At 37.9% G+C, this 16,749-nt stretch overlaps 1 protein-coding gene across 5 annotated transcripts in view; it reads left to right on the forward strand.

Moving 5' to 3' along the window:
- The window catches only part of TBC1D1 (TBC1 domain family member 1), a 185,730-nt gene extending 172,073 nt beyond the window's left edge, over positions 1–13,657 (forward strand). For all 5 annotated transcript variants that reach the window (XM_063457864.1, XM_063457865.1, XM_063457866.1 and 2 more), the window contains 3 exons: positions 5,473–5,642; positions 6,652–6,825; positions 12,012–13,657. In XM_063457864.1, coding sequence (XP_063313934.1) covers positions 5,473–5,642; positions 6,652–6,825; positions 12,012–12,212 — 545 coding nt within the window. In that variant the 3' untranslated portion in view covers positions 12,213–13,657. The remainder of the gene's footprint in view (positions 1–5,472; positions 5,643–6,651; positions 6,826–12,011) is intronic.
- The last annotated feature ends 3,092 nt before the right edge of the window (positions 13,658–16,749 follow it).

The following is a 16,749-nucleotide window of genomic DNA, read 5'->3' on the forward strand; positions in this document are numbered from 1 at the left end:
TTTTGTTTCTTTCTACGGCTGTGACTTATTGGCCTTTATGAACAGCTTCTGTATTTAATGTGGAGACACCTGCACAGTTTGTATTGGTACTTTTACTTTTTCTGAGCTTTAAAAATGCTTCCACATGCTAAATGTTTATAAAGGGCAGAAATTACTTTTTGGATTTTAAACTGTGTTACCCAACATACTAAAGATTTAATTCGAAGCATATATACACATTATTTGCTCCATTCTAGAAATAATGTATTGCGTTACCGAAACACACTTTGTACCTACCAAAGTGAGACTATTGTGCCCTCTCTCTTTTTAAAAAAAAACATTTTTTTTGCGTGTGCTCAAAAATTTTATATGAGGAAAGTTATCAGGGTGTTTAGCAAGGAGGGGGTATGTAAGTAATGCACAGAGTCCTCCACAACAGTTAAATAAAGTATGCAATGCAGAACTGCTAAGACCAATTACCTGGGCCTGTTCTCAACTGCACCCATATCATCATGCAGACCATGCTCTACAAATTTCAACTGTAAAATACATAATATATACATTAACAAACCAAATCAATAAATATACAACATACACGATTAAAGGACCACTGTAGGCACCCAGACCACTTCAGCTTAATGAAGTGGTCTGGGTGCCAGGTCCATCTAGGATTAACCCTGCCTGCTGTAAACATAGCAGTTTCAGAGAAACTGCTATGTTTACATATCGGTTAATCCAGCCTCTAGTGACTGTCTCATTGACGGCCGCTAGAGGCGCTTCTTCGCTTCTCACTGTGATTTTCACAGTGAGAAGACGCCAACGTCCATAGGAAAGCATTGAGAATGCTTTCCTATGGACTGGCTGAATGCGCGCGTGGCTCTTGCCGTGCATGTGCATTCAACCGATGACGACCGAAGGCGGAGAGTCCCCAGCGCCCAGGGAGCCCGGCGCTGCAGAAAGGTGAGTGTTTAACCCCATTGCTCCCCCTTCAGCCCGGCGGGAGTGGGACCCTGAGGGTGGGGGCACCCTCAGGGCACTATAGTGCCAGGAAAACGAGTTTGGTTTCCTGACACTATTGTGGTCCTTTAATATAAGTCAAGAAGGGGAGCACTCTGGGATTTTCTTCATAAAACAATTTTCATTGAATCATGCAAGATTCAACACACCCACTGAACACTAATTTCAAAGCTCACAAAATTATTATATAACAAAATCCACAATCTATTTGAGAACGTTACATTGGTCATGCAGACTGGTGCCCTCTCTCCTAACTGCTATATGTTACATCATGCGATATGGTGTGCCCTGTCAGCGAGTTACAGAATGGTTTCAAGAATCGTTTGTTGAAAGTTTTCACACTTGTTGCTGTGTTGAATGCTTTTAGAAGTGGATGTTTATAATTCCCGCCAGTGTAGATCAAATCTGATCACATGGCATCAGCATGTAATGTAACTTGAGCGATTGCAGTTATTGATCAATGTTTTTGAATCCTAGATACCGCTGGGAAAAAAAAAAAATCTGCATAGTTGATCTTGATTAGATCTCCTTGACTTAAAACCGTGTTTAATTTCAAAAATCATTGAGTAAGTCTGCATCTTCTAGACGAGTTAGAAATTGTCACTGAATAGGAGGTCGTCATTTAATTTTGGCACTGCTGGTCTATTGGGGCTTTTTTTCTGGCAGTTCTCATACTATAAACGTGCACAGACATTTATGGTCTTTCATGTTCTTCATTGTCCATTTTTTTTTTTTTGGACAATGTCATTGAGAGTGTGATGTTTTATGGCGTATATTGTGAACCGTCCAAATACGGATTATAATGAAAATAAAGTATTTTGCACCTTCAAGGTGTTTTAAATTTGCGGTATTTTTACCACTTAAATTAACGTAACATCACTAATCAAATATTGCAAAATTATAAAACATGGAAACCTCCAAGGGGGGTGACTTTTATATAGGTTATCTGTTTATATCTGTATGAAGTCACAGTGCCCGTGGACTTGACATCTGTAGGAGTGTTCATGTGCTTTAAAAAAAAAAAACTGTTGTCTTTGACATGATTCTCTCGGTGACCTGTCTAGAAACAATAGAGAGACTGAACACGAATGGTTAACTATTGTTGAGCCAGTATAGAGGCACTCCCTGAGTGAAGGTTAAATTACAGCTACAGGAGGTGCGGTGCCTAATTTGCACCTTACTCTTGCTATGTCACCTACATAAAACCTATATTTCTGGAAATATTGAAATGCATGTTTCCAATGCCGGGTAGTCTGCATTGTTAAAAGGAGGAAGATACAATATTTTTTTCTGTTTATTTTGCATGGTGTCTGGAGGTATGCCATCAGATAAGGGAAAAGTGTCAATACACGGAATAGCCCCTATTGCTACCCGGAATTATTTTTGCTTGTAGAGGTCGTTCAGAGTTCAAGGGAAGCTTAAACAAAAATCTTGCTCTTCTTTTTTTAAACAGTCAAGTAGACAGAGTCCAACTCTACACAGAGGCAAACATTCTACAAGTATGGTAGTATGGTTTTACATTATGATGAACCCAGTGAAGGGTGTTGCAAAATCAAGCAAGGAATGATTGAGTTGACTGGTGGGTTAAGTACATGTTCGAGTTGACTAGACGAGGCACGTTAGAGAAACACCGGTTGTAAGGAAGTTGCACTTTCGAAGCTGGTATTGAGGAAATGGATGAAGATTTTGCTATAACTTTGAGAGTTTTTTTTCTGACACAAGCTGTGTGAACACTAAGCAATAGAACTGAATTTGTGTTGAGGGTCAGATAGGACATTTGAGACTGCAGTGTGATGCTTGTCTCATGTAGCAATAGGAATTACAAATGATCTACTGTGTCCTCTCGTTGCTTTTAGCACGTTTGCTGGGTTACAATACTGAGCCACACAGAAAACTTCAAGACAGTCATTCAGTTTATCCATTTAATCCAAATGAGTGCATCATTTGTAGCTTAAGTCTCAGGCAAGGAGTGTTGTCTGTGGCTACATGTTACAACATACTTCCTTAAACCATACAAACAGTGGAAGAACTAATGTAGAGGGGATCCAAGTGCAAAAACGTTTTTTGGTGCCCCCCTATAGTGCAAGAGTGGCAAAAGGCTACATCCCCATCTATTGTACTATTCCCACAATGCTATGTTAGCAGGGGCTTTACCTATTGACCATCTTTGCAGGATTGTATTTGTGAGCAGTGTTTGCATTTTAATTTAAGCGTGGTTTTTTAATAGTGTGTACATGTAGGGGTGTGTTTGTATGTACTATTGCCATTGGAATGCAGTGGTGTACTTGTGTATAATGTTTGAGTGTTAGGGTGTGTTTAGATGTAGTGTTTGCTTTCAAATGTGGCAAGGAGCAGCAATCCTAAGCCGTTATCTGCCGGTATCTCGCTTACCACCTCCTCTCTCCTTAAGCTGGGAGGAAGTAACCTGTTCTCACTTCCTCCCAGCTTCCGACTACATAGGGGGCTGGTCGCTGTTTTAGATGGCTGCGGTGCTTGACCGGCCGCCCTTGTTAACCAATACCTATCGGGTGGCCCAAATTCCGTGGACCACCGGATAAGCCCCCAAAGGGTGCGGGCTCCGGTGCTGCTGCACCGGCGATGGCTAAATAAAAATCCACAAAAGTTACCTATGCACACCCCAAATCCTGAAGTACATTTAAATTACATTTGTTATTAGTACCACTGCAGCGGCCATTTAAAAAGTTACTTCATGCACCAAGACCACTTGAGTGATCTCTTCTGCTAGAGGTGTAGCTCCACCTCTGGCATAGTTATTTGGGTGTAATCAGCCAGCCCGGAACTAGAGTTCTTGGTGACTGTCAATTCTGTGCAACTTTCATTGCACATAATGTCAGTCATTGGCTGAGCGCCGTAAGCTGACGCTCTCAACCAAAGAATGACAATGGCCATGGCTTCCAGGCTTTGAAGAAGCACATCACCGGCAGGGATCCAGGTAAGGAAGTCAAATTTTTTGTAAACGCTTTGCCACATTACCACGGAACCAGGCAATGTGCAGCACTGCCATTCAGTGTCTCCACCCTCTGCATGGAGACACTGAACTTTCCTCATAGAGCTGTATTGATTCAATGCATATCTATGAGGAGATGGTGATTGGCCAGGGCTGTGTTTAACTTGTGCTGGCTCTGCCCCTCATCTGCCTCATTGACAGTTTGTTATCCAATCCTATTGTCAGGCCTAAGCCTCCCGATGTCTCCTCATACTTCCGGGTTTGACGGAGCTTAGCCACACCCCCATTGCCGCGGTCTGCTATTTAATGCGACCGCACCAGCTGATAGACGCTGGATTATTGAAACGCGTACCGCGCCAAACTCACCGGACTTACCAGTCTTGCTGCTGATAATTCCAATGTATATAATCTCTTATAATTTGAACTGTTAACAAGAATAATGGACTCTAATGAATTCTGAACCTTGTCAATGCTAAATGAAACAAACAGTTTATTATTTAAAGAAACAGTAACTGTAATTCTGGAACTGAAGTCTCAGTTCCATCTAAGTGTCTTAAATAAAAGATCAAAGTCCTAACAAATCTGCAGTTGTGTTCCACATCATTTACTGTGAACGTGACACCTATGGGAAAACATTGTGATTGGCTCAGAGAATCACTTCTGATGATGTCAACCAAGCAGGCAGATCATAGTTTTCCTTTAAGTATTATATCACCTGCTGCATCAAAGTAAACTTTTCAGGCGAGTCCTATACTAACCATTCAGCTTGCTGCTTTCAGCTCAAAGAAAAAAAATCTGAGACCGAAGTGATTGTTCCTATGTGTATTCTAGTTAATCATTTATAGTGCCCTACATTTTAACACATGTTCACACTTCATATTATAGAGACTTTTCTTTTAGTTTTCCAGGCAAGCAAGCTGTGCTTTAACTCCTCATATAGTGATGCCTTAAATAAATTTACACAGAACTGTGGCAACTAATGTATAGGGTTAACCTTCTCCTGGCTATTAATGATTTACAAGAGTAGTCAACAAATGAGAATGCATTGACTTTTTTCAGAGTTTTGTGGCCCTCACAGCACAAATTCTTTTTTTAAATACAGGTAGGACACACCCCCACAAACACCCTCTGAGTTAATGCATTTGTGTATTATTTAACATCGTTTATATTGGTTTTATAATAGCCAGTCACGGTTTGAACAGTTATGTAATATTAATATAAATATTGCCTTCGGAGTGTCTCTTTGTGATGCTGCTATTGGGGAATTATTAATCTAAAGTAGGGCTATCCATACACACGTCACAAAGCTAGCAGGAATATTTCTTTTTTTATATTTATTTCACGAATACAGTATTCGGTTTGATCTGTAAATATTAAGTCCCCGGGAATTATATACAGAAAAATTATTTGACAATCAGATCGGTATAATATACATTGTGTGTATTCATTTCTTTATTAAAGACACCTTGTTTATTTATTTTGTTTTGCTTTCTTTTGCCATCTTGCAGATATCATCTATCTTCAGGGATCAGAAGTCATCTTTAAAGTAGCTCTTAGCTTGCTCGGAAGCCATAAGCCTTTAATTTTGCAGCATGAGAATCTTGAATCTATCGTAGAATTCATAAAAAACACTCTTCCAAACCTGGGTCTGGTGCAAATGGAGAAGACTATAAACCAGGTAATTTTAAATGTAGATATGTGTTTAGTAGAGTGTGACTCTTAGAGGGACACTGTAGGCACCCAGACCACTTCAGCTAATTGAAGTGGTCTGGGTGCAGTGTCCCTTTTGCACCTAGTGCTGAGAAACCAGAACAACTACAGCTTATTGAATTTGTTCTGGTGAGTAGAATCATTACCTTCAGGCTTTTTGCTGTAAACACGGTCTTTTCAGCCTAGTGATAACTTCACTGGCCACTCCTCCGATGGCTGTTGGAGATCCTTCCTGGGTCATGGCTGCCTACAATGCATCCAAACATTCAGTATCTCCTCCCTCTGCATGCAGACACTGAACTTTCCTCATATAGATTCATTGATTCAATTCATCTCATGATGAGATGCTGATTGGCCAGGGCTGTTTTTGAATCATGCTGGCTATGCCCCTGATTTGCCTCCTTGTCCATCTCAGCCAATCCTATGGAGAAGCATCGTGATTGGCTCAGGCTACCACTTCTGATGATGTCAGCAGGCAGTGGGCAGGGCTAAAGGAAACAGGCACACCATAAGCAGCTTCAGGTTTGAATATAAGTAAGATTTTACTATATTTAGGGAGACATGAGGAGACCAGGGGGGCTAGATGGTGGTTTTAACACTATGGGGTCAGGAATAAATGTTTGTGTTCCTGACCCTATAGTGATCCTTTAAGTCCTCCTCTAGTGGCTGTCTATCAGACAGCCACTAGAGGGACTTCCGTGTTCTTAGAACACGAAAAGTGTTTTAAACGAGGCTGGATGTCCTCACGCTACGCATGAGGACTTCCAGCGTCGCCGAAATCCCCATAGGAAAGCTGGATTCAGGTAAGTCGGCAACATGGGGTGGGCGTTGGGAGGGAGAGGGGCACTGCAGGGTCCTGCAGTGCCAAGGAAAACTGATAGGTTTTCCTGGCACTGGAGAGTCACTTTAAGATAATTCTAGAAAGTTAACACTTTAAATAACAAATACATTTTCAACCCCACATTCTATCGCCATAGATATTTGAAATGGATATTTCGAAGCAGCTCCAGGCCTATGAAGTTGAATACCACGTTCTGCAGGATGAGCTTATTGATTCTTCTCCACTTAGTGACAATCAGAGGATAAATAAATTGGAAAAGACGAATAGTACACTGCGCAAAAAAAACTTAGACCTTTTAGAAGAGTTGCAGGTAAGTCACTTCCTTGGAGATTCTAATTAGCTAGAACTGATTAATTACAAAAAGATGTCTGTTTTCTTGCAGAATCAATGCTGCATGGTATATCTACAGTAAGATGTTGTGTTCATATAATGTATGCAAGTTTGGTGTAAATGGTTTTTATTCTTTGTTTTCTAAACGTATGGCTAATATAAGGCATAAAAAACAAACTGATCCTACCACAAATGAGCTGTTGAAAGACTGATATTTTTCACTGCTTTTGAGATTGGTAACAGTATATATGTTAGTGTTTTTTTTTTTGTTTTTTTTTTGAGGCTCTACTGTTTTAGCATCCTCCTCATTTATTTTTATTTTTTTATATCTTCTGCCTCTTTGCACATCAGAAGAAGCTTTCATTTGTATCTGTAAAAGGAAACCTTGAACATACACATCCTAAAAATTGTAAGTGGACGTGTCCCTCCACTTGGGGCCAGTATTGCCACTTTTGGACATGGACATGACTCCTTTTGCCCTGGTCATATTGTTTCCCAATAAATCCGGCAGAAATTAAAGAGCAAACTTAAAGCTCCTACACAATTGATTTGGATCTCTATTTGTTCCTACATCAGAGGCATAGGCCAGAGGAATGTTTCTATGGATACATAGATTTTAAGCACACCAATTCGAATTAACAGAATTGTCTTTGTACACTGTTGGTTGTAGTTTCAGGTACTCCACATTATTTCGGATTAGAAGTATGAGTTGACATTTGTATAATTTTTTTTTTTTTTTTTTTTTTTATTTATTTTTTTTTTTCTTCTCTTCCCTATTGCCATTTCATACCTCACCTAGATAAGTAGCTGTCTGACACAGATATATTTATTTTATTATTTTTCATTATTTTCATTAAAATAGAACAAAGCAGCACTTTTTTTTTTCCTCATTTTAAAACTTTTATTATATTAGGGTCTGATTAACACATTGTAACAGGCAAAGTGGTAAACATGTGTTGACTAGGAAACCAGCTACTACATTAAAATAATACATTAAAACAACATTAGACCTTCACAATAACCAGTTTACCTTCTTTACTAAATGTCAAATAGAAAAATAACAAAAATAGCTGTATCATTAGCTCCGTAAAATAGTACTAACTGGAATTATTTTTATTAATATATGCAAGTATAATGAACTTGCCTGTCATTATCAATAACTGTGGCATTTTGAGCAGAATGACAACATTTACAATTGTATTGGGGACCCACGGGAGTCTGAATGAATAAATTGTATAAAACATCAGATCATTCTACCTGTGAACAAAACATGACTAATGCTCAAGAAACAAATGCCTTAATTAAATAAGTGTTTACCTGTATTTTAATTTGAATGTAAAGCTTGAGTAACTAACAATGATTCTAGTTTCAGTCAAAGGGACTCATAATGCTTGCTTTCAAACACACAATGCACCACAATAGTAAAACATTAACTCCCAGAAAAGGCCAAAGGCTCCGTTCAGATCTTTGGCACAATTAAAGCAACCAATTATAGTCCGAATGAAGAACATATACCCTAAGGATGCACACGCTGCTTAGTCAGATAGTTGGAATTTCAACAGTCCGACAAGCGCTCCTTCTTGAAACATGTTCATCTACTTGGAGAAAAAATACTTTTTTTGCAAGTCATGTAAATGTAATGCACCATCGCCACTCGACAGAAGCTCAAAGATTCTAGGGAAGTATTTATTTTGGGCTACTTAGTTAGATCTTTTTTTATTTTTTTTATTTGTGTTTTAATAGAGTTTGAATATTCCGAATACAACTTTGCTGTGGTATGAAAGTAATAACATGTTTAGAACAATAACAATCTTCTGCTAGGACTGCAATGTTGGCTATTTAGCAGGCAATTGGGAGTAGTGACTAGGAGCATACGGTATTAAAAAATATTATACCGTCACCTAATCTATAGACCATAAACAGTAACATTGTGGAGCCAGGAGGATCAGCGTTTGCAGCACGTGCTCCATGTTTAGTTTGTCTTGCACTGTAGCTTGACGGCTGCGAGAGGTCCAAAAGAAAGAGTACGACAGCTACACAACAGAGCCTAGGAGTGTCTTTGTCAGTGTTGGCACATATAAGCTGTTTTTTGGCCCCTGGTTGCTTTTGGGCTTACGCTGCGACTGATTGCCTTCATCCCTAGATCCACCCTTGTCTGCCTCTGGTAAGTTCAACTGCCGGAGGGACCTCATTTTGTCATCTATTGAGGACAAGGTAAGCATCTAGTTTCCCCATGGTACCGCCAGGGATCCATCTGCCCCCCTATCGGTATCTGACTCCTGCTTCCCGTAGTTGTTTGGCAATTGGTTCCAGCTGTCTCCGTTACGCAAGCGCTGCGAATGGGAGATCCCTATGTAAGGCTACAGTGCTACCCTCCAGTTGCACAGTGCCCAGGTCTCTGGAGCGGGACATGATAGTGGAGCGGGTCGCCACGTACTTCGTGACTGCTATAGTGTCTCTGGGTGCATCTCCTGGAGCTGTTGCAGCTTTGCAGATTCTGAACGCAGAAAGTATCATGCTTGGGTCAGTGCCTCCTTTAAGGCCCATTGTGGACATTAGGCAGTGGATGTAGGGCAGTAAGGCATCCACTCCCACACTTTCAGTTATTCCTCGGAGGCGGATATTCCGTCTATGCCGAGCTTCCATAGTTGTGACAGTCTGTGTGAGTTTCTGGACTTGTGAGGAAAGATCATGCATTGAGTCATAGGAGTGCTGTAGTTGGTGCTCCCTTGCGACTTCTTGTGTTCCCATTGCTGTAAGCCGCTGTTGGAGATTCCCCACTTCTTTCAGAGTGTTTCGCAGGTCAGCCTTCCATACTTCCCTCATTTCTGTTAAGAGGTAGCTTATGTCCCTCTTTGTTGCAAGGGATGATTCTTCCTCCGATTCTGAGTCAGGATCCTGGACGCCAGCTGCCGCCAAAGGCGAGGTAAGGCTCTCCCTGTCATCCTGGGAGTCTTCTGAGGCCTCCTCCTCACTGGGAGCTGTGGGTGCCATCTTGACGGGAGCTGGTGGAGTAGGCCTCGAAAATGAGAGCCGCATATCGCTCATTGTGGGTGCCTCGGGAAGTCAAATTTTTTTTCTTATCGCCCCATTGATGTCTCTGTGTGGGAGGCGTGTGTGTGGTCGTTTATGGAAGCAGTTTGTCAGGTTATTGGCTTACTTTATCAGTCGCTGATACGGAGCTCCACATACACGCGTCTTGCTAGCAAGGCAGTCTGCCATGCCCCCTCCCCCATGAAGTATTGTGTACAAATACATAACCTTATCTTGAGTATAAGTTAATGAACATACTTACTTGTAGAAACCATGGGAAAAATGTACACTTCTTGAATTTGTATTTTTACCGTGTAATCACATACCAAAGACAATGGTGTGGCAAGGAAAAGGGAATAATAAAAAAAAAATTATCAATCCAGACAACTTGAGACAAAAGAACAAAAACATTTCTTCATTTAAATATGATTATTGCTGTGGTAGAAGAATGTCATTTAAAAAAATTATTGGGCAAACTACTCCTAGCTTAAAGTTCATCATCTCATGGTTAACTTTTGATAAACATTACGAAAGAACTGAGTACATATTGACTCACAGCTCTGTGTGCAGCAAACCTTACGTGTATACATGACGCTGCCCACTATTGTTTACAGTGCTAGGTAAAGTACGATTTCAGAGAGATAAACAGAGCTCAGAGACAAAATATCAACATCCATGAAATGAGACATCAGAAGCACTTTTATATAAAGCATGTAATTCAAAACTTGGATGTAAATAACGTTTTAATAGTTGGTGTTAAAATAATGCCAGTACACATTCATGGGAATTGTGGGGATTTTAAAGTGAATTTCACATTCAAGACCGAAGTAGGTCAACTAGACCATGAGGATTTTTCTACTTTGGTTTCTATGGTCTTCAGTTTTAAATTAACTTTTAATTTATCACCATTCTGATTCTTTTAAATAGCCCTGAAATAACAATGCATTGTAAATAAATACATATTCTAATTGCATAAAATCCATTTCCTGTTTTTGTGTTTTCCTCTTTTCACTTAACCTTCACTTGTCCCGTCTTTGACATTGACTTCAGTAGCATTTTCCCAGGACACAGTGGGCCTAGCCTAAAAAGCAGAACTGCTGTGGGATTTTTTTTTTCATGTCAAACCGTAATCTGTTTGCTAGTAGCATAAACATAGAACAGCCTGTTGTGTAAATTCTGATAATCTTTTGCCTCACTGTTAAATTCACTAAATATGATGCACATTTTAAAAAAAGTTTTTGTTTTTTTTAACCTATTAAGTTGACTTTGATAAATACTTTTTTTATATATATATATATTTTCTTATTGTGCTTTGTTTTTTTTCTTGTTTTCTTTTTTTTTTTTATATAAAGACCTAGTCATTATGCACAGCGTATTCTATTTTCTATAGATGTGGCAATGATTAGGTCTGTCTTCTTTTATCTTTACCTTTTCTTTCTGATATTCATCTCCCTCTCCTCTTTATTTTTATTTTTTATTTTTATTTTTTACTTCATGCATTTCTTTTAAATACCAACCGAACTCTTCAATATTTAAATACGTTAAGTGTCTGAGCTATTTACTGAAGTGAGCACGTGAATTTCGGATGTATGGTCAAAATAGCCAAATTGGAAAGATTATTTGTGTGCCAGATTTTCAGTTTGCTACTTTGGCCTTAAACAGACTATCAATAAAGTGGTCTGGATGCCAAGTCAAGTCCGGTTTTAACCCTTAAAGGTTAACTATAGTCTCCATGGTTTTAACACTATACATGTTGTTTGTGTTCCTGACCCTATAGTGTTCCTTTAAAGTAAAAACATTGCCTATGTGCAGCATTTAAATGCCTCAAGTGGCTGTCACTATGACAGAGGAGTCAGAGCTTTCCCCACCGGCATGGCGAGGGCTGAAAGGTAAGTAAAACTCACCCTTTGAGTCCTCACAAGGGGAAAGGGACACTAGCATAGATATATATGTACAAATATATTCCTAATAGTGTCCGTTTAAGTTTGAAATTCACTTTCAATTCTCACTTTTGTTTTTTTAATATATATATATACATATATATTTCAGATTGTCATTTTTGTATTGAATATAATCTTCTTGATATTTTGACTATATAGTTTTGATTAAGATTTTTTATGTATTTACCTGTAGGTATCCCATGGAAGAATTCAAAATCTAGAATCTACTATAGAGAACTTACAAGGCAACGAGGCCAAGTTAAAGCAATCTCTGCGTACATTAGAACTGGAACGATCAGCCTTACTGGACACAATTGAAGAACTGAGAAGTCAGATTAGAGAGAAAGAGGACTCCATACAGAGAGAAACTATTTCAAAAACTGCAGAACAGTAATCCCTGCAAAGTGTCACCTACATGTGTGCTACATGAATATTTCTATACATTTTACAAGATGCACGTACATCGTCAGGAATGGAACTCCGATGAGGGATTGTGGTATCCAATGTGGAAAGAAATACCGTTGTGTTAAGGAATCCTTTCGACATAGAATTCTAATGTGAACATGTTGGAGAAAACTCTAATTTTTTATTTTTGGAACCTGCAGTGTGAAAAGCCCACTAGAGCATATAAGACGTGACAAACTATAGAAACTGAGAAATGCAAAAGGAAATTTAGTTTAAATTGGTTCCACACTGCAGGAGTTTGACTCCAGTTAGGCAGACATTGAGATGTACATCCATTTGTTTACTTACAGTGATTGAGTTAACGTTTGCGTCTTTGACTTTTTTTATTTACCTGCATTGCAGTATCTATAACTGTGTATATTGACCATAGTTTTTATAAGTAAGCTCTATTTTATTGTATGATTGCTGTGTTTTTACTTCCTTTTACTAATACATTTCATCATTCTTGAAACCCCCCAAAAAAGATGCAAATCCATTTAAAAAAAAAAAAAAAAAAACTACATTGTAGCCTATTAGTCTTATTCAAAAAAAGGTTAAGTCAGTGTTAAGATACATTTGTAGAAGTAAAGGTATGACCTTCATGAATTTCATTTCTATTGGCATTAACATTTTACTGGTTCAATACTTTTAGGACAGCATGGCAATCTTTATTTTTATTTTTTTCTTGTACATTACAACTGGTTAATTTGTTGCTGGTTTTTATTATTAGCAATTCTAGTTAATAGTCACTGTTTTGGGGGGTACACAGTCACCTTGGAATTTCATGTGTGGGGTTTGAAAATGACTGACTAAGTTAATACTTTTTGTAAAAGGGTATATTAACAATGCTTAGCTAAAAGAACATTGGATTTTTTTTAGCAGCATTGTTAATGATCTGACTTTATATCCTAATCGATGCACTTCAATATTGTAAAATTAATATTTTGTTTTATCAACACTGTTTGCGCTTGTTCTATAGGAATCCACAGATTGTTGTTTTTGTCTTCCCTTTAAGTATATAATTCTAACCATCAAATCCATTTAATTTCCATTCATATGATGGATTCTGTATTGTGACTGCAGAGTGGTTTCACTTCTGTGGGTTGATGTATGGGATGTGCTGAAAATGTGAATGTGTCCTATTTTGATATATAATAATTGGATATGTATCACAGTGTCATCAAAGTCTAGCACAATATAAAATCCAGTGTCCCTTAATTTCTTATTATTTCTTATTTCTTATTATTTCCCACTGCACACTGGGAATATGTGTACAGTACATCAAATCACAGCAAGCCATTTTTATTTTTCTTTAATCCATTTTGTTGCATTAGAGTTTGCAAAAGAGTCTCTCAAATATGTTTTTACTATATCTGGTAATGCAGTTTTGCTGAACAGGAAAAAAAAAATATTTTAATTCTTTTGTTTTTGTTTCTGTCCTTGAGGACAAAGGTTTTCACAATATCTGTATTATAGCAAAGTTGAATGAAAACCTTTTTTTTTTTTTTCCATCTCTAGATCAGTGGTTCTCTTTAAACCTTTAATTGACAAAGGCCCTACTTTTACATACATGTCACTGAACTAATGTTAGAATGTCATAAAAGGTCACCAAACCATTATTAAATTTGTATACAATTTAAAACGCCACAAAAAAAAGCATAATATTGGCCAAGCCTCTCCAGTGCTCTTGGAAAAGGCACTGTGTCCATACATTAACCAATTAACTGTGGATATTTTCCTGTGACCTAATCCATATGCTGTTCCTGGTCTTATCATTGGGGGTACCAGCTGAAATAGTATGGGGACCCAACTTTGTATCATCAATTGATAAGCTGCCAGGGTTGAATAACTTAGTTATTTGATTAAACATTTTTACATTCTAAAACATGGCTCCATCTCTGTATTTCTGGGTTAAGTTTATGATATGCATTGTGATGCACATACAATTCATTCTGATTGTGGTATTGCCTGCTAAATATCTGGTCAACACAGTGACGCATACACAATGGCACATACACACACCTAGATACACACAGCGACACACAGATACAAACACTCAAATACACAATGACACAGATACATAAACACACGCCCTTTTTTATATTTGCAGTCACCCTCCTGGTAGCATATCTGTTGTCTGCAGGGGGGTGACTGGCTGGCTGAGGCTGGTGTGTGTGGCGGGGAGCTGCTTACTGCCGGCTGCTGCCTCTCTCCCTCCAGCGCAGCGTTTTCTATGTGAAGCTGGGAGGAAATGATCGTACGTCCGTCACTTCCTCCCAGCTTCACATACTACGGGGACCCGGTCGCGCAATTAATCGGCTGCGGCGCTGACCGGATTCCTTTGCAGCAATAAGGGCTGCGGAACCCCAATTTTGTTCTCGCTGAAAACCACCAACTGGGAAACACTGGTTTAGTCTATAATGAATCAGATTGAACATACAGTGTATTGGATTTTTACAGGAAATAAGAATAGTCTGATAAAACGGTTGATAAAAGGAAATGTTAAAATAAAGACTGAATAAGTTAGTCTTGGGAGATATTTAAAAAATACTTATTTTCTCCAAAATAACTAGGTGATAAAAATTACAATTTATTCAGAGTTTTTGTCTCCAGTTTTATTTTATTTATTTTGGTTACCCTATTTTGCATATATTTTCATTTTTATTTTTTTTTTGCAAATTAATCTTTATAAGAAAAGATAAACACAAAGCTGTAACGTAAATCATTAAAACTGTAATACAACTACTACAGAGTTATTTATTAGAGTGAGAATGGAGTGTGATTTCAAAGTGAAATTTACATTTAATGCCAAAGGAGATGAACTGTAAGCTAAGAGAAACTTTCCAGTTTGGATATTTTGATTTTAATTTTTATAAATTTACTTTCAATTAACCTTGAATTTGTGAATTAGTGAATAACGCTTCTAGTGTTTCAAAAATAAGTACACACACAGTTTGTAAGCGTTGGAGAAGACAAATTAATAATTTCAGATCCCCCATCAACATATCAGAAGAGGAACAGAAGCAGTATTGAGTAGGGAGGAGGAAGAAAACCTGAATATTCACTAAAGTAGTCAAATTGTTGTATAGCAAACTTAGAGAATTTTTGAGCTATTTAGAGATATTTTTATTACGTTTGAAATTCAATATAAATTTATCTCCAGAAATAAATCATTTTCACAATTTGTGAGTGTTTTTTTTTTATTAAAGTCCGTTTTACAAGTTGTTTTGAAACTATGTTTTCAGTTTGGACATAAAAGGCCTTTGGGAGATTTGAAGGAAACGAAAGAAATGACCCATTAGATTTCTCCCCTTCTGCAAGAAATTAATGCCAGCCCTTTGTTTGCAATTACAGTGCAGCCTGCTAAGAATATTATAAGTAAAAGCGTCTTCATCTCTTATCGCCTCTTAAAACTTTTAAGTAGATAAAACACATTCATGACTGTGAAGACTTAGTTAATTTTCTGTTAATGTGAAAGTGTGAATTAATTTCACAAAAAAAAAAATAATCTACAGTGCAGTCTTAAAGGCCTCACACATCTTCAGAACTCTCCCTTCTCGTGACGCTTTTCATCAATACACTGCTCTCTCTAACATTATTTTGCTGCTGTTTGACAGTATTGCTGACAATCCAGTGACAAATGTTGACGTCTCTTTGTTTCTTCGATGAGTAAACAGCATAGTTCTTCTGAACTGCATTAGTCCATCCTCATTTATTTATTTTTGCCGCGACTGGCAGAATCCTAAGTCACAAAATCAACCTTCTTGCCATCGGTCGTGATTCAGGTTCATTTCAGCTCTGAGTCCAGGAATTCGACTGATCACCCGAACAGACCAAATTTGCATGAATTGCAGTTTGTATCCAATATCCAAGCTGTAACTACATAGGAGTCGTAGATTTCTTAAAGATCCGCTGTATTTTTGCCTGCATTTTGCAATTGAGACTTCTATTTTCTAACAATACAGAGCTTTATTGTCAATCTTTGAGGCAAATCTTGAAACTGCAGCAACGTGTGTGTGTGTGTGTGTGTCTGGGTGTTTTTTCTCGAACCATACAGAATGAGGAGCATAACCATTAAGAACAAACTTTGTCTAAGTCAAATGTACAAGTTATCCATAAACTGCATAAAAAGCAATGATCATGATCTATGCATCCTGAAAACAAAATGTACATAAATCACATGTATTCATGCAAGCAAAGACAACAACAAAAAAGATAATATACATATTATTCAGCTCACAATAATACAATATGGGAAACCTAACAAGCATAAAGATACATACCACAAAGAAACAAAAGACAAAATAAGTATCGAGAAGAGAGACATAATCAAGGAAATGCCCCCTTCTTCTGTCTTTTGTTCCGTTGTGGTATGTATCTGGATGTTTGTTAGGTTTCCCATATTGTATTATTGTGAGCTGAATAATACGTATAGTATAGATTTTTTTTTTTTTTGTCTTTGCTAGCATGAATACATGTGATTTTAT

This window comes from Pelobates fuscus, chromosome 6 (assembly GCF_036172605.1).
Source record: "Pelobates fuscus isolate aPelFus1 chromosome 6, aPelFus1.pri, whole genome shotgun sequence".
NCBI classification, from domain to species: Eukaryota; Metazoa; Chordata; class Amphibia; order Anura; family Pelobatidae; genus Pelobates; species Pelobates fuscus.